General features: G+C 40.5%; 2 protein-coding genes and 1 long non-coding RNA gene across 9 annotated transcripts in view; 2 read left to right on the forward strand and 1 right to left on the reverse strand.

Moving 5' to 3' along the window:
• Nucleotides 1-14937, forward strand: part of TJP1 (tight junction protein 1) — a 174526-nt gene extending 159589 nt beyond the window's left edge. The window contains exon 30 of the transcript XR_003993225.1: nt 14926-14937. The gene's annotated coding sequence lies outside the window, so the exon portion shown is untranslated. The remainder of the gene's footprint in view (nt 1-14925) is intronic.
• Nucleotides 9395-13895, reverse strand: LOC115613002. Its single transcript, XR_003993228.1, has 2 exons — nt 13714-13895; nt 9395-13139 (listed from the first exon to the last, which is right to left on the reverse strand). It is a non-coding gene; the product is annotated as an uncharacterized LOC115613002 (long non-coding RNA).
• FAM189A1 (family with sequence similarity 189 member A1) overlaps nt 13550-27640 on the forward strand; it is a 102271-nt gene continuing 88180 nt past the window's right edge. For 3 of the 7 annotated variants that reach the window (XM_030497975.2, XM_030497976.2, XM_030497978.2), the window contains exon 1: nt 13550-14157. In XM_030497975.2, the coding sequence (XP_030353835.1) occupies nt 13915-14157 (243 nt within the window). In that variant the 5' untranslated portion in view covers nt 13550-13914. Of the gene's footprint in view, nt 14158-14204; nt 14390-14419; nt 14670-27640 lie in introns of those variants that run through there. The other 4 variants (XM_030497981.1, XM_030497983.1, XM_030497980.1 and 1 more) reach the window with 3 other exon arrangements.

The raw sequence follows: 27640 nt of genomic DNA on the forward strand, positions 1-27640 counted from the left end.
TAAATGAAATGAGAAAGTTGATGGTGTTCAAAAATGTGGCAATCCTCTCCTGCTAAGCAGCTTGTCAGTGGAATTGTCTTGCTGTCTATGTTTTGCTGTAGAAATCTTTATCTAAGTGGCTAATTTAAACCACATGCATATTTTACTTGTCGTTAAAATCCCAATGCTTTTGGGTTAAAACATGGCCATTGAGAGTAACTGTGCTAAAATAACACATTTTCTTATTTTAAAATAGCAGTGGTTTTAAAGTCTTTATCTCTGGAAGAAATTACCTTCCTTACCTTCTTTATACAGGTTAGGCTCTACAGGAGGTAAGTTCACATGTAATACTTAAATTCACTCTAGTTCTCTATTCACTGTTTAATGGGAATTTCAAAACCAGCATCTCCCAATTATTCCTATTGGTCTCAGTGATGTACTGCAGTGTTAGCAGTGCAAATTTAATAATGTAAAATGTAAAATAATGTAAATAATGAAAATTTAGTAATGTGAATCTTAAGTCTTACACTTTGTAATGGCTTCAGTGGTGGAAACATACTCAGTGGGTACAGAATTGGCTTTCATCTCTCTGACCGCAGTTCTTGGTTTTGTGTTTGGTTTGTGGGGGTTTTTTTTCTTTGGGTTGGGTTTTTTTATTTGTGGTGGTTTGCTTGGGGTTTTTGGGGTGTTTTTTTGTTGGTGGTTGTTGGGTTTTTTGTGGGGGGGGTGGGGGTTTGGTTGTGGGTTGTTTTTTGTTTGGGTGGGTTGGGGGGGTTGGTTGGTTGGTTGGTTGGTTTGCAACTACACATACACAAAGAAGCTACCATTGTAAAAATGCGGGGCTCTTCCAGTGCTTGCCAAGAGAAGGTAAGGCCCAGCAAAAGGTTTCTGTCTGGCAGCGCTGGTTGGTAGGAGCAGTGTCTGGATGTTTTCCCTTTTGGACCTGGGCTCTGCAGAGTTTGAGAGAGTGTTACAGGTCTCGAGAGCAGTATGTGCCTAAACAAGCACAGATTGCCACTGTTGGTGGGGCCACTCTGCTGCTTGCCATGGGTGGGTGAAGCCCAACACCAGCTTTTTGTCCTGGCACCTTTAGTGTGGGAGCAGTGGCTGGATGTTTTCAGTTCTGGAGCTGGGCTCTGCAGAGCCTGAGATAGCTAGCCTGAGATGGCGGTGTAGGCAGAGAGAGCATTAGGTACCTAAGCAAGTGCAGATCCCTGTGTTGGTGGGGCTGTTCCAGTCCTTGATAAGGGAAGGTGAGGCCCAGCAACAGGCACCTTTGGTGCTGGAGCAGTGACTGGATGTTTTCACTTCGGGGACTGGGCTTTCAGGACCCCAAGAATGCTATCCAGAGAGGCATTACACCGAGCAGGCACGTAAGTACAATGTGGTCCCTTCCCTATTCCTAGACGTGATGAGGAGGAGAATAAAAAGAATGTAAAACCCACAGGTTGAGACAAGAACAGTGTCATAACTGAAGTACAGTACAATGCTACCACCACTACTACTACTAATATAATGATAAGGGAAATAACAAGGGGAGGAAATATAAAAGGGGGAGGGGAGAGAGATGGACAAGCAACCTCCAATTGTTCACCCCCTGACCTGAGCAGCGATCGGTCGCTTCCAGGTGACTCCCCCCAGTTTCTATACTGGGCATGACGTGCTGTGGTATGGAATACCCTTTGGCTAGTTTGGGTCAGGTGTCCTGTCTCTGCTTCTTCCCGGCTTGCCATGCCCCTCCTCACTGGCAGAGCATGAGACTGAAAAGTCCTTGATTGAAGCGCTACAGAGCAACAACTAAACCATTGGTGTGTTCTTAGCATTGTTCTTGGACTAAAGCCCAATCCAAGGCCGGGTTGGGAGCCTCTAATGTGCTTGAGATTAATTAAGGAGAATCTAGTTATTGGAGGCTCCTCCCCCGGCTGTCCACCAGCACACTGCGACCCTACTTCCAACCTTCCCCGCTGCGGCAGCCGGGCTCAGGGGCCTGCCCCTGCCGCCGCAACCAGCGCCCTGCGCGCCGCCATGCTCCTCTCACGCACTGTGCATGCGCCAGGCACGACGGCGCGCCGGAGGGGCGGCGGTGCCCGAGAGGCCCCGGCCCCGCCAATGGGGGCAGGAGGCAGCAGCAAGCGCGCGACACCCCTCAGGCACCGCGGCGTGATCGCGTGGCTGCTACCGTGGAGTACTGGAACGCCATGAGCATGTGTGGAGCACGGGCTGCAGTACCGAGTCCTGGCCACGCGATGGCAGCAGAGAGCGGCGCTCAGCGATAAACCGGCCCCCCTCCCCCCAGTACCGAATTCTGGCCACGCGATGGCAGCAGAGAGCGGCGCTCAGCGACAAACTGCCCCCCCATGCAGTACCGAATTCTGGCCACGCGATGGCAGCAGAGAGCGGCGCTCAGCGAAAAGACCGCCCCCCTACCTGCAGTACCGAATTCTGGCCACGCGATGGCAGCAGAGAGCGGCGCTCAGCGACAAACCGGCCCCCTCCATGCAGTACCAAATTCTGGCCACGCGATGGCAGCACAGAGCGGCGCCCAGCGACAAACTGCCCCCCCCCCCCACCCCCGCCCGCAGTACCGAGTTTTGGCCATGCGATGGAAGTAGCGACGCGCGCCCAGCGACATATCCCCCCTCCACTACCGAATTTTGTCCACGGGATGATAGCAGCGAGCGGCGCTGACAAACCGCCCCCCTCCATGCAGTACGAAATTCTGGCCATGCGATGGCAGCAGAGAGCGGCGCTGAGTGACAAACTCCCCCCCATGCAGTACCGAATTCTGGCCACGCGATGGCAGCAGAGAGCGGCGCTCAGCGACAAACCGGCCCCCTCCATGCAGTACCAAATTCTGGCCACGCGATGGAAGCAGAGAGCGGCGCTCAGCGACAAACTGCCCCCCCATGCAGTACCACATTCTGGTCACGCGATGGCAGCAGAGAGCGGCGCTCAGCGACAGACTGCCCCCCATGCAGTACCGAATTCTGGCCACGCGATGGCAGCAGAGAGCAGCGCTCAGCGAAAAGACCGCCCCCCTACCTGCAGTACCGAATTCTGGCCATGCGATGGCAGCAGAGAGCGGCGCTCAGCGACAAACCGGCCCCCCCCATGCAGTACCAAATTCTGGCCACGCGATGGCAGCACAGAGCGGCGCCCAGCGACAAACTGCCCCTCCCTCAACCCCCCCCGCAGTACCGAGTTTTGGCCGTGCGATGGAAGTAGCGACGCGCGCCCAGCGACATCCCTCCCCCTCCACTACCGAATTCTGGCCACGCGATGGCAGCAGAGAGCGGCGCTGAGTGACAGACCGCCCCCCACCTGCAGTACCGAATTCTGGCCACGCGACGGCAGCAGAGAGCGGCGCGCTGCTACAAACTGGCCCCCCACACCTGCAGTACCGAATTCTGGCCACAGGATGGCAGCAGTCTCATACTTATTCTGTACCGAAGAGGCTGTGTAGTGAGCAACGGTCACTCCCCAACCCTATTTACATCTTTCAGGGACATCAATTACTTACCGGGCGGACAGTAACTTCTAAAATGGAGCAAAATGCAACAAACATCTCAGTGCTCTGCAGACTAAACCCGGGTTCAAATCTTTCACGGAAGCAATGGGAACATGTGCACCTCAACTGCTTTTTTGGTTTTGTGTTTTTTTTGTCTTGGAGACATTCACTTGCTTTGATTCGTGGGAATTAACATCATTAGACAGCCTGAAAATCCTCTGCTCAGTTCAGCTGGTGCTGTGACTGTCCCTTACACCTTCCTTCCGGCTTCAAAGAAGAAAGTTATGGTCATGTATGTGACTGGTTAATTTTTATAAATTACTAATTATTCTTTTCTTTTGGTAAACTGTTAATTAACCCCTGTATTGCCTGTGTCGGCTGAGTAGATTGCTGTAACTGTAAAGACAAATCACATTAACGAATGCTTTTATGTGAACTGTGTGCCTAGCACAGGCCTGTCTTAAGCAGTAATTTAGTTGAACTGGAGAGTCAGAACCCTTTGCCATTACTAAAGTTAATGAACGAGTCATTAATCATGCACAGTTGTACCCAAATGGTTTAGAAAAATTGTTTTATTGTCCAAAGTGAACAATTTATACACTGTCCCATAATAACAATTATTACTTAGTGCTGACTTTCCTAAAACACCAGTGACTTCATGATGTTGACATCTCAAAGCAATTGATTTTTTCCATTTTCGTAGGTTTCATTATATTAAACACCGTGTTTGTAGAAGGACTGCCTGAATTTCTAGCAGATTTCTACAATGTTATCAATTAAAGAATAAGAGAAGACCAGCTCAGCCCAGCAGAACAATCTACTTAAATTATTTTTGGCAGGTAAGATAAGTCTGATTTTTTAAAAGCTTGTCATAATCATAGAATCATAGAATCGTAAGGGTTGGAAAGGACCTTAAGATCATCTAGTTCCAACCCCCCTGCCATGGGCAGGGACACCTTGCCCTAAACCACGTGGTCCAAGGCTCTGTCCAACCTGGCCTTGATAATAACAAATACTTTAGTAGAGTAATTGTATTTTCCATACATTTCTCTACTTAATGTTTTTGTGTTATTGTTTTTCTTATAAACCCTGCAGGGAATTTTTCTCTCTGCCAAACCATTTTATATCTCTGGCTTGCATCCCACCTATACAGCTTTTGCCAGATTTTCCTGTTGTAGTCTCTGACAACCACCACAATTAAAAAGGGTGTGTAAGTTCTTTTTTGTATTTTTCTTAATTATCACCGAGAAAATTTCCACCTGCCATCTCTACAGATCCAAGCCCACTGTGTCCAGGGATGCTGCCAGCACTGCTTATTATGCACTGATATTCCACACAGATTCTGTGTTCTTTGTGGCACATAGAGTCTGTTTCTCTCCCCCACGCTCAGCCAACAGTAAGCTGCTTTTGAAAAGATAGAGGCAGTATTCCTCTAAGAACAACTGCCTCCCACCTGTCATCATATGGTACATAAGCAGACTGTTGAGAATTCCAGACTTTCAGGTAGGAAAAACGCTGTATCGGAAGTTACAGAAATTACTGTTTTCCTTTTGAGAAAAACATCATGTTACTGGGTGCAATCATTTGAATAGATAAGATTTACTGTTTGTAAGAACAGTAAGAAAACCTTCTAAATGCATAAATAATAGCTTTCAGCTAGAATGGCCGGCATCTGTCACATTGACTTGGCCACAATAAAACCTGTGTATTTTAGATGTCCTGCTTGGAGTGACCTGTTCCTTCCAAAGCACAAATTTGTGAATCATAAGTCCCTTCGCTTCTGTTCAGACACATTTGTTTGAAAAAAACCCCCAATATTCTGTTGTACATGTTAACGTGTAACAAACTCATCTAAATAGAGAAGGTCGCACAATGTACGTGACAGATAAAGCATCTGCATAAAACATCGCTACCTCTGCAGTTCAGTGCTTCTCTGCATCTTAATGCCCAAAGCTATCCAGGACACTTCTGGATCCTGTAGTCTTTCCTACCTTGAGGGACCCAGGATTTAAGCTTACAGTTGAATTTTTCTTTTTTCATTTCCCCTCCCTGCTCCTTGTTGTTTTTTTTTGAACTGTGACACACACAAAACATGAAGCCGAAATTTTGCTCTTAAAATTATGAGAAGACAGTGCTTTTCTTCAAGTTCTTTCCCATTTGTAGGTTCAGATAGACAAATTCATCTAGTTTTAAACTATGGGAGATCACCTAATAGTTTCATGGAGTAAACTGAAGTAGTGTAAAATGGTCATTTTATGTTAGCGCGTCCTTTGGGCAGAATGTGATGATTTTTAAAAGACCAGGCTAATGATTTCTGATTAATTTAATTATGCTTCGAAGTTTTATCAAGACTTAAGGCTGTTAACTTTAATGATCATGAAAACAGAATAGTGTAGAAATAAGTACGGTAGACATGACCATATGTGAGTTCATAGAAAAATGCAGATGGAAGCCACTTACCTTTTATCTCAGTTTATGGACTAATAGCTCTAACCATAACTCCCTGTAGCAGGAAAGTTCCTCACATTGCTTATATGGCTTGTAAAGACTTGATATCTTGGAATAATAAAGGAAGCTTTTTCTTGTGTTTGATCCTAAATACATCTTGTATTTCAGCAGCAGTTACAACAAATTCATGCTATAGTAGTGTATGATGCTCAAATGAACAAATGGCAGCAGGACATTTTAGTCCTTGAAGTCTTACGCTTTCAAAATGGACAAAAAAAACTACAACAAAAAACCAACAGAAAGAGCAAAAGGTCCTAACAGCCTAACAAAACTTTCAGTGTGCTCTGCAAGTATAGATTTCCAGACAATGATGTCTACTCACTTTATGTGTTGTTGCTCTGAAAACCTAATACAGAACATTTCTTTCTTTAGAGCTATTTAGGGAAGACTAGAGGTATGTTGGAGGATTAGAGAAAGGCAGAGAATCATGGGGGCTAGGTAAGCAAAAAGTAAAGGAAGGTGAATATGTAAATGTCAGTGGAAATACATCTGTGCTGCTGGAAAATACCAGACTGGAGAAGAGGGCATGAATTAAAATAAAATATACAAGTATCTGCAGGTTTCTGCTCGCAATGTAGTCCTGCTGTCTCTGTATGGAGCCAGAGGACAAAGTGGTAGGGACTTGGGTGTCATCAGAAGCTTGCATTTACTCTAGGTCATTTAATCTCCAAAGGAGGAGGAGTTTAAGACATATACATTTCAAAACTGCAAGTACATGGCAGCTGCGTTAGATGTGGGTAGGTGGATAATTCTGTAAAGCAAGTTCATCTTTCTTAGAAATCAAAGTTGAAGCCCTGTGTTAAGAAGGAAAACTTCTTGCGGCAAACAGATTTGAGATATTATTTAAGAAAGCTTATATTACAGTCTTAACTCTTCGGTTATCGCTAAGGTGAATGAGTGATTTCCCAGAAATTGCCAGCTGGAGATGTTTAAGCTTGCCTGAGGGCTGTTCCAACTTACACAAGCAGGTTTTCCACAAATGTGACAGAACTGTGCGACTTTTCCAAGTTGTTTCTTCTTCGGGCATTTTTTTGTTTGTTTTTGCATGTTAGCAAACGGTTTAACCTTTTTACACCTGGCAAAACTGCTGTAGTGTGTGTGTCTAATCATGTATGGTCAGTCATTACACAAAGTACTAAACTATGACTTCTGATTAACTTCAATGTTTCAGGTATATACAGGTAGATCTAAAATAGGTGTCTCATATGAATTATCATTTCTTCTAAGAACCAAAATTATTTTAATAATCCTTAACTCCAGCTCACCTGAGTTTCTGTGCTGAACAGTCTTTCTGATTACTTCAACTATCTAAACGAGAAAAAGCTGTGTTCATCGAGTGTGGGCTTTAACTGAACTGGCATGAGCAGCTCAACTGGCCTTTAACTTCTTTAGATTATCCACCCTATGCCTCTGAATAAAACTGGAATGTCTCAGGCACCAAACACTAATTTCTGGTTCTCCAAGAACAATCCTTTTGCCCTGCGTTTAAAGCTTTTACTCATCTACAGATGACAACTGGAAAGACTGCTACTTTCTAGGAATTGTATCTATCCAAGTAAGTGTGTTCTTCTTTTCTTTAATTTTTTGTTCTATACTTTTTGGTTAATTTGGAAATTAAGCACCAGAGTTTTTGCTGCTTTATTTTTTTGCCAGGTCCCCTTACCAAATAGTTCTGATAGAACCAATAAAACTACGACTCTTTATCAATAGAAAAGCTTTCATAAAAGGAGTAATCAATAAAGACAAGACCTGGAAAGTTTTCCCTAGTATTTTTATGCTTTTCACTTTGTAGCTATTGGAAGTGTGTTCTTTTCCCCCCTCTCCTTTATCTTTGCAGTAATGTGTACATGTTTAAGAAGAATAGGTAAATCCTCACAAGGAGATTAATTTCTGGTTCCACGTCCTTTACAAGAAAATTCACAATCTCAGCAAGATACTTAGAGGATTCTACAATTTATATCAGTAAATAAAAAAAAACCTCAGTGTCTTGACAGTTTTATTTTTTAAATCTTAATAAGAATTTTTGAACTGTTTTTCTCAGCCAACTAAATCTTTGACTTCTGTTATATAAAAAGAATTATTTTTTTCAGTGAAGGATAAAAACCTACTTGCAAATGCTTAAAATAATTCTTCAGCTAAGCCTCTAAAATCCAGATGTAATTTTTAATGAAATATTGATATTGTGCACTATTAAAAGTGGTCACTTTATTTGGGACTTTCAGCTACTTAATTTCTTACCATATAATCTAATAGACTCTGGCGCTGTGAAATCCAATCATTTTAAGAGACAGTATGAAGTAGATACTTCTGCCATGTTTTTTTACTCTTGGCAATGGGATGACATAAGGAATCTGATCACTACTACCAGTTCTATACATACTAAGGTGCTGCACATTTTAAAGTTTTATAGAAGAAAAGTGGTATGGTTTAATGCACCAAACTTCTGTCCAAAATTTCACATATGATATTGGATATATATTTTTCCATGTTTTACTTTCTTAGACCAAGCTCCCAACTAAAAATAGTTTTGCCAACTTCTACTAATGCTTGAAAAGAAAATACCAAGTGGTACTTCATTTTATGTAATTTCTTTTTATTTTTGCAGAGTGATTACATTTTCTGCCAGGCCAGGGATGGTGAACTGGAAAGGTAATCTCTCTCGCTTAAAAGAAAAAATAAATCTGAGTTCTATGTTGCCTTTTGTAAAAGCCACAGGGCAACCTGCTTTTCGGATTCATGACACGTATGGAATTTCAACTTTTAAGCAGTCATAAAATGCAGGGTGTCTTTAGCACTCCAGGACATTCATCAGGGCAGCCAATCACGCAGAGGAAGTAATTCCAAAGTACATATTTCTGAAGAAGAGACCCAGACTTTCCAGATTAAAGCTTGGAAATACAGGTTTCTTTCATTTTTATTTGCAAAGCTTTCCAGTTTAAACCCCCTTTTTCTTACATATGGAAATAAATCCTATGGTTTTATATATGCTTAAATTATGTTGCTAAAGAATGCTGTTTTTGTAAAACCAACTGTGATTACCCTCTGTATAAAACCATGAGAAAACAGAATACTACTAATGGGTGTAAAGTAATGGCAGTTACTTCTCTTTATTGTCTCCTTCAGGTATATTGCCTGGTTAGGGTAACAGACCAATACACAGGTACAAGATGGTGCAGAAAACAGCTGGAAAGTTCAGGGATCCACATGTAATGCCAAGTCTCTAAACAGACAAGTGAGAAAATTGTTCCTCTGCTGCACAATCACCCCACCAAAGGCAACATTTTGCAACCTACGAATGCAGATGCGACAGTTCTCTTTATTTCTCTTAGCTCTTGGAAACAGACTTTGTCTGGGCATTGATTTATTACAGGGCTCTTAATGATTGTGAGATAGATGCTCTTGATTTTAATACATCCTTTAATAAAACTTTTGGAAACAGGCACTTGCGTTTCAAGCACAGAAACAGACCTCAGTCAACTTCTGCTGATCTTCATGGTATTCTTTTTATATTTTTATTCATAACATTTTTGTACACAGAATCGGCTGGTTTGTGAATTCTTCAATCATTCACTTCCACAGAAAAATGCTGCAAAAGATAGGACTGGCAGTGGCATTGTACGTATGATTTGCAAAGTGAAAATTTGTCTGTAAAAATGCAATGGATGCTTTTATTAGAATAAAGGGGGGGAATTATTACTTATTTTGTAAAATATTCTTAGCTACAGGTCTATCAGAGAGAGTTGTCCTATTTTAAAGAAAAATGTTAAGTCATCAGAAAGCAAATAACACTGACGACAGCAGTGCCACTATAAGGGTTAAACAAGTCTACAGGCTTAACTCTACAATCCTTTCTCATACTGAGGGGCAGTGGCATGTGTTGTCTTGTCTTTAACACATTTTAGTATCTGCTAGCAGGATTTTGGTTTTTTTTTTTCTATTTTCAAATTATAAAGCTGGTAAAGCAGGGTACTTCCTACAAGATGCGATTACAATTGAATGTTGTATATAGGTAAAGCAGTCTTTATTATTTGCTGTCTTGCCCTCTTTTCTTTTCCTGCACAGTACAACTTTTCAGAAGATTACCTTAAGGAAGATTGACTGCTGATTGGAAAGAAATGCAAACTTATATTTTAATTTACTGGAATTCCAGCTTCTGTTGCATATGAAATAGAATGTTGTTGTATGGTGAATGTTATATGAATTTTTATATGCTGAATGTTGTTATAAGTCTGAAGAGGAATGGCTGGGGGAACTGGGCTTGTTTAGTCTGGAGAAGAGAAGGCTCAGGGGGGACCTTGAGCTCTCTGCAACTACCAGAAAGGAGGATGGAGCCAGGAGGTGGCTGATCTCTTTTCCCAAGGAACAAGTGAGAGCACACGAGGTAACGGCCTCAAGCTGCAACAGGGGAGGTTGAGACTGGATATTAGGAAAAATTTCTTCCCTGAAAGGGTGCTCAGGCATTGGAACAGGCTGACCAGGGCAGTGGTGGAATCACCATCCCTGGAAGTGTTCAAAAACCATGTAGATGAGGCCCTTAAGTGACATGGTTTAGTGGTGGACTTGGCAGTCCTGGGGTAGCAGTTGGACTTGATGACTTTTCCAACCCACTTGGTTCTATGATTCTACGCTTAAAAGTTGGTGTGTGAGAATATGTTGCTCTTCTGTTCTGCCAGTGATACAGACTTCTTATTTAGATGCTTGTACCCATAAACTAATTTCATTACTTCTGTAAAAATGGGGTATGTTGTGTAAGGTTGAGTGCCTTAGAAGTTATTTTCAGTACAGGGACAAAGACGCATGAAATTCACTAAAGTTGAAAGTGAGATAGAATAAATGCCATAAATACTTCAATCCACCAATATAGTTTCTAGTATGAAGCAGTTTTCTGAACTGGTTGGGAGCTAGTCAAGACTGACAGTAATGAGGCAATTACCATAGAAGTAGGATCATTATCATGCTGGCTTCTGAGTTTTGATGTTTTTTAATAGGCTAATAATAAGGTCCTATATGTAATGCCCTTCTAGCTGTCTTTAGGAAACGATCAAATTATTTGTTAAAAATTAGTATATTATAGTGTTCAAATATAAACATGGCCTCTACAAAGCTTTCATTACTACAGTTCCAGCAGAAATTTCAGTACTGCATTCCGCTTTAAAGTACACTCAATGATATAGCATTGAGAAATACCAATGCAAGTATTTTTAAAAATCTATTCAGCAAAATAACTTTATTTAAAGTTAGTAATACTTCCCAGATTGCTCTCAGATCATTCTCAACCAAATCCAGCAATCAAGAGACTACAGAGAGAGCTAAGAAGTGTATCTAGAGCTAATTCGGATCCTAAGCAACATCGATTTACACCTGAATGCTCTGGGTAATTGGAGTAAACAAGATGTGATCTAAATTCTTCTGATTTCCTACTGGAAGACAAAATAGTATATATATATTTTTTTTTTCTCCCCATTGGCTTTATTTTGTTGTATTGGAAGCAATGTATGCATTGATTACCTGGCAGCTTACCCATATGTCAGGTTGACAGCCCGCCAATAAGCGTGTGGATTTGCAGTGCCAGATCCTCCTCTGGACTGCCAGCAATATCGATTTTGTTTGATTTGCCAGTTAGAAAGTCCTTGGAAATTAAAGTAATTTGCTTTGTACTTAATGCATATAACAGTATCAACAAAGGGAGTTAGTAGGATGTAAATTCACATCCCAGTATAATGCGTCCCAATTTCTCCAATCCCTAGGGCCATCCTACTCCTGAATGAGACCACCTAGCTAGAAACTTTATGAAGAATAAATTTATTTAAACCTCTAACTGTCCTGCTGTTGAATAACCTTAAGCATTTCTGGCTGGTTGGGGAATGAGCTGCTTAATCATGAGGACTGTACAGGTTCAGTTGGTTCTAGGTTTTGTTTCTTTTTGCTAGCCCCCTTCACTCTGTTTGGCAGAACATTGTAACACAGACTCTCTCTAGACTCTGAAAGGTATCTTCTGAAGTACTGTTTATAAACTTGGATAGCAAACAGCTCTACTTGATTTAAAAACAAAACAAAAGAACCACAAAACATGGAAGTTAAGTTTTAGTGTGAACTGGTATGAACAAAAATTCAGTGTGATCTATATATACATCCTCACCTGCCTTCCTCTAGCTGTTCCACCTGGGCTTTTAGGTGGGATGTAGCTCTCCTCTGCCAGCAATCAATTCAGGAGTTATCAGTTGAGGCTGAGTAGCAGGCCAGGGGGGTGTGTGGTGGTGGTTTGTTTCTGACTCCCATTCTGTTCATGCCTAGTCTGAAGAACTAAGACACTGTAAGCTAACTCTTCTTTTGATTACCTGCAGTATTAATTTAGTACTATTCTGAATTAAGGCTAAAAACTTATAGCAAAAACTGTCTCCTCAGTGTAGAGTTTTGCCATGTGCTTTTTTGGCTCTGATTAAAATATTACTTGCATATGTGCTGGAGTGGTTTTTTAGCCATGCTGGGGTGACAGCACTATTGTCTGCTATCCTAATATCTTTTGTGAAACAGCCAGCTATTTAAGTTAAAAATGGCAAGCTGCCTTTTTTTGCTTGTTTGGTTGGTTGGGATTTTTTTGACACTTTCCTTTTAAGGCACACTTCCCCACTACCACCTCCCCAGGAAACAAACTATTTTAGGCAAAGAAGAGTTCTTGAAAGAGAAAGGACCTCATGAATGGAGATTTAAGCTTGGTTTACAGGTGGTGTTGGAATTTATTTTTTGTATGAATACTGCAGTATTACAGGTACATAGACTACACATACCAATTCCTGTATAAAAAAAATATTGCTACAGCCAATTATAGCACTACAAACACATTAACCCCCCAAACAGTTTCACTATCTGAACTATACTGCTGTATAATGAGAAAATGTTCTTGGTTTCAGATTCTCCTGGTGTGTCTTTATTATATGTAGGCCTAGCTGTTTGCAGGCAATAGGTTATCACTGTGATTTCCCTTCTACAGAAAACTGGCTTTTAAATGTGCTTCAGGTGTTGAGGGTTACCTTATTGTGTTGGACATCGTTATCATGAGCAGCAGCAGCAGGGGAGGAACGCTTTCATAGAGAGGTTTGTTCAGGTAGCTTTGATATTTCTGCTAACGCTTGGTTGTAGTTCGCTGAGAGGGGGGGAAGGAGGGATGGGAAAAAAAAAAAGTTAAAATGATGCTGAGAATTGTGGTGTTTGCACAGCACTAAAAAAACAACTCTTCCCTTCCTCCGCCGCTGGCCGCTAACACACCGGGTGCCCCTGCCGCACGAAGCCCTGGTGCCGATAGCTCTCCCTTCCACAGCTGGCGCCTGGCGGTACGGCCTGGCGGGTGGGCACATGGTGCCTACCGCCTCCTCCCGCCCGCACGACTCGCCCCGGGAGGGGCCGGGCTGGGCCCCCCGCCTCGCACACGCCGCTGTCCTCACAGGGCCGGTGGCCGCTGCTCCTCCTGCTGCCGCCTCTGCCCGCCATTGGCCGTAAACAACCCTTCCCCTTTCCGCCTCTCTCCCTCCCCTGCGCGGCAGAGACTGGAGCCGCGGCGGAGCGGAGTGTGGGGCTCCAGCTCTCCCCGTGCGTGCGCCCAGCTAGCGGCGCCGGGCCGGGGCCGCCCCCGCCGGCGGCTGAGGGCGAGCCGCGCCCGCGCGCTGCGCGCCGTAGCCCTGCAGCCTTCCTCCCTCCTCCCGCGCCTGCCCTTCTCCCACCCTGCTGTGCCGTGTCCTGCCCTGCCGTGCCCGCCGGTCGCTGCCCTCCGGCCGGGGCCGCGCACGTCGCCTCGTGCGGCAGGGCAGATCCTCCTCCATGCGCCGCGGCTGCCTGCCGCCCTGCAGCGCCCTCCCCGCCGGGCGCGAGGGGGCAAGAGGAGGCGGTGCTGCCCGGCCGCGCCGTGAGGGGCCCGGCGGAGGATGCCGGTGGGCGGCGGCGGGGCGGTGCGGCCCCACGGCGGGGCGCTTTCCCTTAGCCCGACCGCACTGTCCCGCAGCTTGTCTCGCTTGCGCGAGCACCGCGCCCGCTCGCGGGCCATGCTGGCGCTGGGGGTCACGCAGATGGTGCTCGGCTGCCTCATCGTGGCTGTCAGCTTCGCCGCCCTGGCGCTCACCACCTCGGCCCGCGTCCGCCACTCCTGCCCCTTCTGGGCCGGCTTCTCGGTGAGTCGGGGGGCGCGCGGGAAGGGGGGTGGCGGAGGGCAGCCGCGGTGCGGAGCTGCCAGCAGCGCCTCAGGGCTGCGAGTCCGCGTCTGCAGGTGGGACGCGGGCGGCGGCGCTTTCGGGCCTCATCCCTCGTCTCCTGGGCGGTCTAGAGGCGAGGGGTCGGAGGGCCAGGCGGCTTCCCCGCTCGTCGGCGTGTGAGCGCGGGGCCACCCGGTTGTGAGGGCGTCAGGTGAGAGATCCGCGTTCATATGTGCCGTGTTCGCTACGGTTCCTCCGCCCCTGCCGGTCTCTGAGCCCGGCAGCTGTGTGACGGCACTGCGCTGCCTCCTCTGGAAGCATTAGCTGGAGGGATTTAGTATTTTATCAACAGCGACGGATGAAAGTTGGGATAACAAATAATCTTTGGCGTTGCCTCAGTGGTTGGTATCAGTTTCACTGGCTGCTGTTGCTGTCCCTGGCATCTTTTGTATCGGCTCAGACTTAGACGCTGTCCGAGACTTCACCCTGAGGTACGGCCGTTTCTCAAGGTCTTCGTGTGGGATTGTGCTTGGATGGGAATTCAGCCATGCGCTGTGTTGTGATGAAGGGTAATAAACCGAGATGAGCACGGCAGGAATAGGTTTTAAGGTACACAACATGGAAGACTTCTCTGCTGAGGAGGAGAATGCAAGTGCACTAGGAGGGCTGGAAAGGCCTGTGGCTTTGGGGTGCCCAAAAGGTCTGCCATGAGAAAGGCTGTTGGTCCCATAGGACTGCGTATCTGAGGGAAGAGCTCGTTTGTTCTGAATGAAAATGCCTAAATCTGGGTGTTCCTGACTCCTTTGTGTTTTTCTTGTTGACTCTCCATTGTTTCCTGCTAGAGTAATTAAAAAAAAAAAAAGTTACTCTTTATTCAGGTGGCCTCACTCGATGCTGATTGTTAGTGTTTGCATGTGTGTATGGGTGCACATATGGGTGCATTAGTACAACAGTGGCTCATCAAAATTTCTCTGATAAGCAGGGAAATAGGACTTGACTGTTACGAAGAATTAGATATTTCTGAAGGCACTGGTAACAGACTGCGTTATTGGTGAAGATTTGCTCCATTTAATTTAATGTATTATTGGTTTTAGGTATGTCTTTTCAAGTCCTTTAGTGGAATGGAGAATTTTCAGCTTTAAAAGTGCTTGTTAGAAACCAGAACTATTAGATAAATTATTTGGGTTATTCAGTCCTGGGCATGTGGCAGAAATGGTATAATTTTTAAAAATAACTGTTTAAAATGCTCTTGTGCAGCATGTTAGTATCTTTTTTGAGTCATTTGCAGTGCAAGAGTAGTTTGGGCTAATTATTTAGGTATTTTTCTTGGTTTCACAAAGATGTTTTTGTAATCTTAAAAAGAGACATCAGTTTCTACTATCAGCCTTGGTATTGTAATAACCATTCTTTTGAGTTTGAACTTCTGCAAGCTAATATGTAACTATTCATTGTGATGAGGTGCGAATTTTAAATTAAGAATCTGGCTGATTACGTATTAATGTGCTACTAAACACAGGTTAGGTAGACTTGGTTTCTTATCTTGACAGGCCAAGCAGGAATGTACACAACTGAGTGTATATTCCAGTAAGCACAATTTTTTCAATAATTCCTTTTTTCCCCAGCTCCTGTAATCTTTGTGGAAAGTGGTTTTTGGGAGCATGTTACCAGCATGCTCTGAGATATGCTGTTTTCCTCATTGTGGATGCCTTCTGTGCAATATACCCTATAAAAGAGTATGTTTTCCAGTTAGATTTCATGAATGTTACTTGCTCATTATAGAGAAGAAAAGCCATGATTCCAGCCTGCGGTGTGACTTGGTAGAATGCACAGGGAGAGTATTGTAAGACGGTTGACTAGAAGGCCTTATTACCCCGTGTTAGCAGAATGAGGCAGATACATGTTGCTTCTTAATTAAGAGTTTACTTTTAGAAAAAAATTCTGCCTTATACATGACCTATTGAGGCATAAGAATAACTATGTTTTCCTCCTAATCTCCTTAGGTCTAGTCTCAAGAAATAAGGTAAAAATAGAGCAGTTTTCAAGCCTTAACTTTTTGAGGCCAAGTTAGTTGCTGACACAGTCTTTTCGAAAAGCCTTTTGAAGTATTTGGTGAGTTCAACAAAAACTAGGTATGTCCATCACTCACAGCTGAAGAATATTTCTGTGGAAGAGACAACATTTTTAACTTGCTTCTGAAAAATACAATTAAAGAAATAACTAAAGGTGAGTTAAGTGACATGACAGAAAAATAATGGAAGTATCATTTCTCTCTTTAGTTGGTGTCAAAATCAAGCATCAATATTGACTTCAAACTGCTTTTAACTGAGTTGATTCATGGTCAGGTAGCAATTCTGAACTTTTTGTGTGTGAGTGGTACACTGTAGTTTTTACTCATTAGAAATGCACATCCTAAAGCAGAGTAGTCTTGGCATTGGCATTTTTGAGCATTTTTTTGAATATCAACCACCCTGTGAACGTACATGAAGGCTGCAAAAATTTGGTAAGCGTCATTTAAATGTTTCTGAAAATAATTTTCCAACACTTGTAACATTCTAGCTGATTAAAAAAAAACCAACAACCCAGGCTGCATATTCCACTCCTCACAGAAAATTCTCTAATCAAATGCAAGGTAAGGTTCTGATTTCTCATTTTCTTTTTGGAATCAAATCAAGTGACTATACCAGTGAGAGCTTATTTAGAGGACAAAGCAGCATAATTTCCATAAAACTTTAAAGAATTCAAAGCTTATTTAAGCATCATCCCATAAATGAAAGCATTTTGCTTTATCTTACTTTTTATACCATCATATTAGGAAGAGAAAAAAAATACTTTCACGTATTCGTGGAGCTCTCTCAGAGCATGCAAACTTGATTCGCGGGGGATAAAATGAAACTAAAAGATGTGCTTTAATAGCATGGAAAGTGCAGTTTGACTGCTAGTAGGTATTAAGGGACCAGACTAGTGCTCATCTGAAATAGTCACCATCCAATATATATATAGTGTGGATGCTCTCTTAAGAATCAATTCTTTTGCCAACAGATTTGCTCCTGTTCCATTTACTCTTTGCTCTTTGCTAATTCAGAACCTGTAAAGCCAATCTGAAAACTCCTGTATTATGCAGAGAATGTGAACTCCTTACAGATTACTGGTAATCCTTTTCACTAGGCAGAATTTTACCCCATACTGGTTACATCGGCATAAGTAATTTGATGCAGGTCGGCAGAATGAAATAGCCAATCCTGAGTACCAGATGTCAGTGCTCCGTGTGTGTTACTTTTAAGTATCTCGAGTATTTTGAGTACTTTCGAGCTAAGTTGCAGTAAATGAGAAATACTTTTCTGAATTACTGCTGCATCAATGAAGATGAGACTTCCCCCCCCCCCCCCGATAGATTGTGATAAAAAGGGAGCAATTTACAATATTCTAATAAGCATAGACTTGCTTTTTGCTGTTATGGTATCCAGATAAAAATGAGAAAATGTAAGCACTTTGAAAAATAAGTATTTTTTGCTTGGAGGAGATAAACTGAATGTGACTTTTGGATTTCTGATCTTTGCAACAGCTTGATTTAAACATGGATTGTTGAAATAGCATTACAAGTTGAAATCTTTGTGTCTAATTTATGAAGTAGGAGTTGCTAACTTTGCAAGCTTGCTTTCCATTGTGAATATGAACTTTCTTCCTTGCTAGATTCCATCATCATAATTTATGTTCTGCAGAACAAGCAAATAATGTCCTCATTGATAACTATACAGTTTTGTTACTCCTGTCACGTATAAAACGTACATCTCAGCCGAATTATTTTCATGTGATGGGTATAATGTACTTAAGAGATTGTTTTTGCTACTACTTGTAGCAGAAAAGAGCATGGCTTAATCTGAAGATTTTAGATAAGCCTTCAGTGCCAGGAGAGATAAAAAGAGGTGTTTTTAAGATGAACACATTTAATCCAGAGGCACTGAGAGATAATAAACATGTAGTTTTAATGTCACTTTTACATTCACTTTTCAGAGAAGAATATGTTTTCATCTAGGTAGAAATTGTGAATGCAGTTATTTTAAGATTCGTGGAAGATTTCTGGCATGCTACAGGAAGTAAGGCTACTCTTTTTAGTAAAAAAAAAAATAAAAATTCAAAGTTTCAGAGTAAAGAGCCAATGGACAATTTCATTTATTAATCATAAACACGAGTAATTATCTCACTATTATGTATTCTAGTGATCATGGGTTTAGCAGAAAAGTTAAACCAAGTGGTATTAGTTTGTTATAGCAGTGAAAGCATTTGTTGATCAATGGTGCCAAAAAGGAGGTTTTCAATTTCTGACTCTGTAAAGAATCATCAAGAACTTTCTAAGACACACTCCTTAAAATAGTGTTGTGAACATGTGGCTAGCATACTGACTGCTATGTTACTCTGAAAATAACATTGGTAGAAAGAGGGTTTGTGTTGTATATTGAAAGTAGCTGTGGTTCAAACAAATTTTATCTTTCCAGAGGCTAAATCCAAAACCTTTTGAAGTGTCGTGAAAAATCAGACTAAAAAAAGAAATGCTGCAGCATTTCTGTGCAGCTAGAAGTGTAGTGTTCATGGGTCATGAGGGGTAAAGGAGGCAAAGGCTTGAGTCCTGTGTTTGTGTTGGTGTGAAAGGAGCTCAATCTGTTTTACATGTCCCAGGTGATCCAGACTATCAAGCTATTATCTTGACCCTTTACATTTTACTCATTAAATAGAAATTCTCCTGGTTGGGAAAAGACCTCTTATACATTCTTGTGTGAAGCTTCAGTTTTGATTTTCATGATCTTAAAGTAAAAAATATATTTGGAAAACTCCTAATGAAAGCATGGGATCTCCAGATGAAGAGTAGTTCTCTTGGTGGCTTATACACTCATGTACGCAGCTGAGAAGTACATGTTTTGGTTTAGAAAGTTTATTGTATCTATTGCAAATGGTAATAATCAAGAAGTGTATTGGTCGGCCTGTCTCTTGAACCAGATGGATGCCTTTGCACTCCTTTCTGCCTTTACAGTTGCTTTCTGAAATGTTAATTCAAGTTGTACAAGATTTAAATTTTTTGTTTTGCAGTAGTTTTAAACAGAGTAAAATGTCATGTGAAATACATTTTCATTACAAGTAAAGAGCAAAAGGGGGTGTCAAAAGAGAATTTCTCAAAGTTTGGGTTATAAGGGATATGTGAAAAAAGTTGACTAAAGGAATGGAGGTTTATTTAAATGCATCTGAATGGTATAAGTAATTTTCATGCTTAAGATAATGTATTAAAGCCAGAACAAAGCAAGCCACAAAAAAAGGGGAGGCGGGGGTGTGTGTGGTGTGAAGAAAGAAAAAAAAATACATGTAAAATAACAAGCTCATGCCCTTGAGTCTGTATTATCACCTGTAGGAATCTCTTACAGCTGGATCACATGATGTCTCTGATGCACTTACCACAAAACTGGTTGCAAGGTACAGGCAGAGAATAGTGAAAAGAGGACATATGTAGTGGCAGCTGTGCTTTTTTCCCAGATAACATTGTACAGAATGGGCAAAACGATAGCAATTCTTCCATGTTGCGTTTTATGCATGAAGGTAGGAATTGTACCAGCAATGGCTGTCTTTTCAGAAGAACATCAGTAATGTTGCTGTGGTAGGTAGGAGTCAGATTTAATACGTAGGCTTATATCCTTCGTATACTCAGTTCTTCACGCTTGTTCTGGTAGAAGAGGAGACTATAGCCTTTTTGAAGAGTTCTTGAAAGATGTATCTCTTGCCTTGTTTATACTTCTGTAGCAAGCATTATTCTGGGCCTATATAATTTAGAAAGTCTTTTAAGATTTGCTTCTTTTCCTCCCCTTAAAAATTTCCCTTCCTTCCGCCCTCATGAAATCAGGTCATAGATTTGAAATAAAGCTTCACCATCAGACTATACTTTTTCATGATCGTGTGAAATATCATTACAGTATAACATTAGTATCTGCTTCTGAAGTTCATGTTTATTCAGTAAATGTCTTCTTACCTAGCAAAGTAGTGTGAGTAGTCAATGCAGCTTTTCCTTTGAGCTTTTAAAAAACTCGCGCTGTGATTTGACAGACTAATATCTTGTTGGTACATAACATTTGCCCTTTGAGTGGAAGTGAACCGTTATTGTAAAAGCAATAATGATAGTACAGACAATAAAGGGTTCTTACATACAATAAGTATAACCAACATCAGAATGGCATTTTGCTGTCCGCCAGAGACCATGTAGTCATCTTTTTTAATATAGACCATGTGCTTATCTGCCTTAACCTAACTTACTGTGAATCTAATGTTTGAAAACCTGAATATCAAACCAGCTATTAGGAAAAGTTGTCCCCAGTGACAATACTTGTCAGTTCTAGATGAGGATTGTCTGAAATGTTCAGTCATATCCTTTACTGGTTTGTGAATCTAAAGTGATTAGAAGAAAGGTAGAAGGAAGCAAAATCATTTCCTATTTCTGACATTGAACCTTTCTCGGAAGCAGTAGACTTTTTGTTTGCTGAACTATAATTCATCACTAGACAAACTGTAGATGTCCTTCCACTTGTCAGTTCCTTCTTGTGTCCTGGCAGTTTAAAACTTGTGTTACAGGACAAACTATTTGGCGTTAACTTGAGGTTTTGTCTGGATCAGCTGTTCTGGTTCCAACACTATACAAGCAATTTTCTTGCATTGTCTGGTTAATATTTTGAAAAAACAGAGAGGATGAGAAGTAATGTGCAAAAAAGGAATCAGTTAGTCACAGTGGCTTTTCAATCTTGAATCTTTCTGGAACAATTTTTAAATTTTTTGATATTCTGAAAATTCTTCCCTTCATCCATGACAAACTGAACGCTGTAGTAAAATGTAGTAATGAGCTGTAGCCAAAATTCTTGAAAACTAACTCATTTGTAAATTAGAGCAAGATTTTAAGCAATATTTCTCTAATACAGAAAGGTCTAGGAATACTTCTGGTATCTTGCTTCAGTATGTTAAATGTATAACATCAAAGATGTTAAACCAATAAATTTTTACCTCCTTTGCCTGCAGTATAAGTGCTGCAGGATCAAGTATTTCAGACAGATAATTTAGGCAGTTATTGATGTAATTCTTCTATAGAGTTTGAGAAGGTAGACTGCGACAATAGTAAGAGTATATTTTTGCAAAAAGATTTTGGGTAAAACAAAGGAGTCATCTGATGAAAGCAGGCAAAAATACAAGTAACATCTAGCAAGTCACCAGTTGCTGCAGAAGTGAGTTTTGTAGTCTTATCTGTTACACAGCAGATGTTCAACCATGTATCTGTTTCCCTCATTATTATTTAAGAGCAACCAGAGATACATTCTGTGTTTGAGTTCTATGAAGGCCTACCTTATAGGCAGTCCTACAGGATGAAACAAAGCAGATGGATGTGAAGTTCTGACTAAAAGCATGGACCATTGGAAATGCTACGGGTAAATAGGATGTAAAAAGCTTATACTTAAAAATAATATGATGCTTTCTGAAGTGTTCTGTTTTGTGAAAGCAGAAAATTCAACAGTCTGTGTAATTACATTTGTTATTTGCCCACAATGAGCCTGCAGGTTAACAATAATGCATAATGATTTTATTAATCAGTAGGCTCTTGCAGAAATGAGAGGCTTGATGGTATAAACACATACAATGATACTTTGGATGAAATAAAAATTACTTTTTGAGGAGATCAGTCTGAAGAAGATACGTGACTTTATAATTTTACAAACGTAGATTTACAAAAAAGAATTCCATTCTTTACCAATTAAATTACCAAGGAATGGGCTGAAAAGGTAGGCTCATATATTAGAAAAGGTAGGGACTCTAACATAAAATATACCTCATGTAGCTATTTTAGAATGTAAAGTTATAGTTGGATGAAGTATGCTTTACCGGATTTCCCAAAAGCAGGCACTAACTTTTTGACAGCTTCAGCATAAGGTAATAAAATGTATTTTTAGTATAAAATTAGTGGTTTTGTCTGTTAAAGAATGCTTTTATCCTTATCTGGGAGAAATGTTTGTTCCCCCAACTGCCATTTGAAATGCCTGTGGAGTGGGAAGATGAGGATAAGCAAGTAGTGTGTTCTCAGACAGGATTCACACCTCTTCAATCCCAGAAGTACTTTCTTAAGAAATGTGCTATCTGTTCCTTCTGTATTTCAACATCTGACAAGTGATATGTTATTTTAGTAAGCTATAAATGTGCTGTACCATTGGATAACAAGGTTGTATAAACATGCTGAGAGAACTGTAATAATCATAGTAGTGATGAGTTCTTGCCCTTCTTTGCCTGAGGAATTAAAACTTTTTCTAGCCTAACCTGCCCATGTCTTTTAAAAATAACTGTAACATGTTGCAGAGACAGTGAACGTAGCTGTTTCACTAACCCTGAGATACATAGCAAGGCTTTAGGGAATGTATTAATAGATAATGGAAGGATGATTATTATTGAAATTTAGGATTATAATAATAGCATTAGGAGATGTGTAGCTTCACGCTTTATAATACCATGCAATTGCAAACATATAGAAGTAATCCTCTTAAATTCAAAAAGAATTTCCGCACAATTCTTTATTGTGGGATTGGGTTTTTTTTTGTTTGCTTTTGGTTGTGTTGGGTTGATTTTGATTTGGTTTTCTTTGGTTGTGCTGGATTGTTTTGGTTTTTTTCCTGTGGGGGTTTGTTGGGGTTTTTTTTACCTGGGGTTTTTTTTGGTTGGGTGGTTTTTGGTTGGTTGATTTTTATAATGGGGATTTCTAGAACATGATATTGGAACAAACTAGAACAAGGTAAGCTGACTGCTAATCTTTCAAGAGTGGGCTGCTCATGGTATTTTTAATTTATTTTTTTTTTTCCCTTACAAATTGAAGGTTAGTTGTTCAGAGAAATAACTTAGTGATAGCCAGAAAACACTTATTCTTGACAAGATAAGAATATCACAGTTTTGACAGTAACTTTTCTGTCTGTGGAAGTTATGGTCTCCAATTCCTGTGTTGAGAAGCTAGGAGGTGTGTGTGGATGCTTTTGTCAGGTTGCCCATGCTCCTAGCTCACTGTAACCTTCTGTATGCTTGAAGGCAGCCACCAAGTGTCCCTTTTATCAATAAATTAAATACCTGCAGTCCTTCCATCATGTTCTGTAGACCTGTGATATTTTCGATCGCTCTTTTTCATTGTTTAGCTCCTTAATCGAAATTGTTCAGAGAAAAGTCTGCAGAGTCCTGTCTGATAATTGTTGACTGTTTGATAGTAAAAAATAATTAAATATGTTTCATATATAGTTTTTTCAACTGGTTGTGCATTCACCATAGATAGAAAAAACAAACCAAGAAAGCATTAAACTTGTAATTGGTCTTAATCATGTCCTAAGTTAATTATTTGAGGAAGGCAAGAAACATCACAGTCTTAAAGTTCATGCTTACAGTGTATGATGAAAAGGACAAGAGGATTCTTTAGAGGTCAGAATTGTCTTCTGCCAATAGAATTACCTCCTTCTGCACCAACAGAGATAAAAGATTGACTTTAAAATGACACAGGCTTGCTAAGGGCATAAAAATAATGTCATAAATAAAAATGAAATCAAGGCAGAGAAAAAGCAATAGTGAGATTGATTGTGATTAGCAAGATATTTGGCAATCTTCTCCAAGTTTTAAATACACTTACTTCATTAAATAGTATAATGGTGGTCCCTGGGCTAGCTATGTTACTATTTATAAAGAGGAAACACAGTTTTGGGTTTGGAAGCTGCAAATCACAAGTGTGATCAGTGATGAAAGAATTGAGAAAAGGCTGCTAGTATAATCTCATAGAAACTGCCAGAAACCCAAAATAAAGTTTTTGAACAATGACATACTAAATAACATTATTTTTATAGGCTCTAATCTAAGTTGCTTGATAGGTGTCCCTGCTGATGGCAGGGGGTTTGGATCTTTAAGGTCCCTTGCAGCCCAAACCATTCTATGATTCTGTGATTTGATATCCTCTGTTGGGCCAAAGAAGCAGAACCTCCTGTTTTTTTTATCAAGACGTTTATTTGACAAAAACAAAAATTCACATAAAAGTGGAAAAAAAATGAGGCAGATAATATTAAAAGTCCTGTCTACATTATAGTTACATTGTAGCAAAGCCAAACCAAAGTAAATTAACAGGGAAGTAAATATAACGTGGACTTTAAAATAGCGCCAAAAGCTAATCATTTTTCTCTGTATATTGTTTGATCATGGACATGGCACTTTATAGACTCAGATGGTAAGATTTGAGATTTGCTGGTGCAAAAATGCATTTTGAGTGCTTTTTGTTTGTTTGTTTCTATTTCCTTTTTCCTTCAGACTACTGCCCTGCATGAATTAAATACCTAATGGTATATAACTGTCTGGGCAGCAGCGGTAGCTTAGCAACACCAGCTAGTGCTGATGCCAAAGAACAGTGTTGGCTTTCATCATTTTAAAATGCCAGCTGGTCCTTTAGTAGTCTTTCTATATTTAGAGGTTAATTGATAATTGTGTTTTAAATTGTAGACCTGGGTTGGATTTCACTATCAAATTATTTGATAAAGAATTTTGGAAGCTCAGAAGTCTTTGACTGTGGGCATTGATATAAGATTCAGGAAGGGCATGGTAATAACTGTAAATCCCAAAGTGGATAGTGGTGATACTTGGAGATGAAGAGTACAAAGAAAGCTTCCTTGCTTCTTATTTGCAATGGGTGCACAAGCAAAGCTGCTTAAATGTACTAAGGGAGTGTTAAACTGCATTCTCTGAGAATGACGATGTTTCCTTGATAAATAGTAATGCCTGATAAATACATGCTTTTGAAATATATAATTTGGGAAATAAATCCATTACAAATATAGACAAAACATATTTCTCTGTCTAGAATACATCAAGAATGTATTTTTGTGACCAAATATAAAGTTATAGAATTGTGTACCCGGAATGTGTCTCAATAGCTCATCAACTCTGTTTTCACTGTGAGAGCCATCTATAAACAACAGTATCTCTAGTTGAGTGTTTGTTCAGATAGTTCTAAATTCGTGCAGTAAAAGAAACTTTCATCTGTTAGGTATCTCTTTCAGCACTTAACTGTTTCTGTACTAGTATGAATCTCGTATGTTAACTGTATATATCATTTATATGTAGTGTAAATCTTTACTGCAAGTTAAGCCTCTTTTTGGGTTTTTTTGACTTCTCTTGGGTAGACACAAAGGCAATTTTTGTTGTTGTTTATTTGTTGTGGGTTTTTTAACCCACAAGAAAACTTCCACTGGTAAACAAACCCAGGTCTTTCTAACTTTACTTACAAGTAATTTTCTAAATCTCTTGTCAACTTTAGTTCTGACCTTGGTTCTCTACAGGAGCTGGTCATATTTAATGAGATGTGATGCCCAAGCTGGGTGGAGTATTCTTGCTGAGAATCTTTACCAGTGCTTACTGCAGCACAATGTACACTGTTCACTTTGTACATACAATACTCCTGCTAATTTGTTCCCAGATGCAGTCTGTCTTTTAATGTTTCACTGTCACTTTTTATTTGTGTTTTGATTCCTGGTTAAACTAATCCTCACGTCCTTCTCTGCAGTTTTCCCATTATTCTGTCAGTTAGGGTCCCTTACATACTGAAGCATTAATATTTTTTTCTTGAGTGTGTTACTTTTCAACAGTGTTAGAACTTCCTCATTTGCAAACATCTTTTAATTGCCTGTTTGAAATACTTGCTTTTAATTTCTCGAGGTTCTTAGGCCATTCTACAAGCATGTCTCCCAACTTCAGGTCATGCCTGAATGGTTATTTCAGCGGCTCCACAAGTAGTGTGTTGGTTTGGATGTGCGCTTCTGAAATGAATTATGTGATTGTTTCCACACTGTGCTTTGGATCATCTTATAGAACTCTCTGAACATGCAAGCTGGATTCCCTTTGGATAACACTAAACTGGAGAGTGTGCTCCAACAGCATGTCTAATGCTCTCTAGTTGCGAATGAGCATTTAATCCGTAGGCTCAGACTAGAGACCTAGCTCTCTGCGTTTAAAAAGTAAACCACAGAAACCCCCCAACAACCAACCAAAAGCCCTCACAAACCAAATGAACCTCCCCCCAACAACAACAAACCTCATACCCCACCACAAAAAATCCCAAACCAAACAAAAGCCCTCAAACCTCACCAAACAAGCAGTGCTTCCCTGAAATGTGGATGGTGTGGGTGTTAGCTTCTCAACAGCAGCTATTGACTCTACAGTTCTGTTCCTGTTGGCCTAGGCTACTTGTTACTGTTGGCACTGTTCTTATGAATGTGGTGTTTTGGTAAGCTGTTCATACTCCCTATACTAGTCTTGCATAACAGTTTTTTTGAGTGGTATAAACTCTTAGGTGGTAGCTAGTGATTCACATGTCATTTTGCCACTTTCTATGGGCTGTGCTTAGTTGAAGAGCTCAAATTCATCTTCGTATTTTTTCTGTATGCTGATTTGCATTCCTACGCTGCAGTTCTTAATAGTGTTAATTATCTGGTTATAACTATCGTTTTTTCAAAAAGCCAAAAAAGGTATTTTTATATAAAAGGTTAGAGAGTTTTGCAGGAAAGAAGCTTTCCTACTAGCTAATGGACTAGTGTTTTTACTTTGTGTTGCTAGAACAAGCCTTATATGTCTCTTTTTAGTTTTAGCCACTTTTGTCTAGTTTCTAGTTTAGTCCCTACGTGATTCTGTTGCTATCCTTTAATAATTCAACTGTCTCTAGTTCATTAGAGCTGTTCTTGGTAGTAGGTGTAACAGCTGTCATTGAACTGACTTTTGTAACAAGTATGTGGGATGTTTCATGTTTGTAAATCTGCCAGTTACGAATACTTGCATGTGTTTTCTGGTTCTATCTTCTGTCTTATTGTTCCTCTGAGGAATTACTGTACAGATACTTGGAGAAAAATACTCCTGTGTTTATATAACACTACTAAACAGATTTATAAATTGGAACCTGGCACTATACAACTCAAGTCATGTTTAACTCAACCTACAACAAAAAATTATTTTGAATATTTAATAATTTGTCAGTCAAAACACTTGATTTTGATGTTGAAGTTATTTGTTGTGCAATAGAGAACAAATTACAGCCATTTGCTGAAGGGTGAGCAGTATTACATATTCATATATGTATATAGTTTGTCATTTTCAGGATACAGTAAAATGAAGGTTGGGTTTTTCAGAGTAGTTTAGAAGTATTAATTACGTGATTTCTTTTCAATGTTGAATCTTATTTTCTTCACCTGCTTTGAAGATTCCCGGCGAGGAGTATATTCTAACTAATAACATGGCTTGATAAGTCAGTGATTTCTCCCCCCCGTAAAATATGAAGATGGATTTTATGGCTTAAAAATGACAAGCCATAACAGCATACAGAAAGACAGTTTACTTGCCTCCCTGAAGGATGACTAAATGCATGGTAAAAAAAAATACGGTTTTAGTTTCC

Source organism: Strigops habroptila, chromosome 9 (genome assembly GCF_004027225.2).
Source record: "Strigops habroptila isolate Jane chromosome 9, bStrHab1.2.pri, whole genome shotgun sequence".
Lineage (NCBI taxonomy): Eukaryota > Metazoa > Chordata > Aves > Psittaciformes > Psittacidae > Strigops > Strigops habroptila.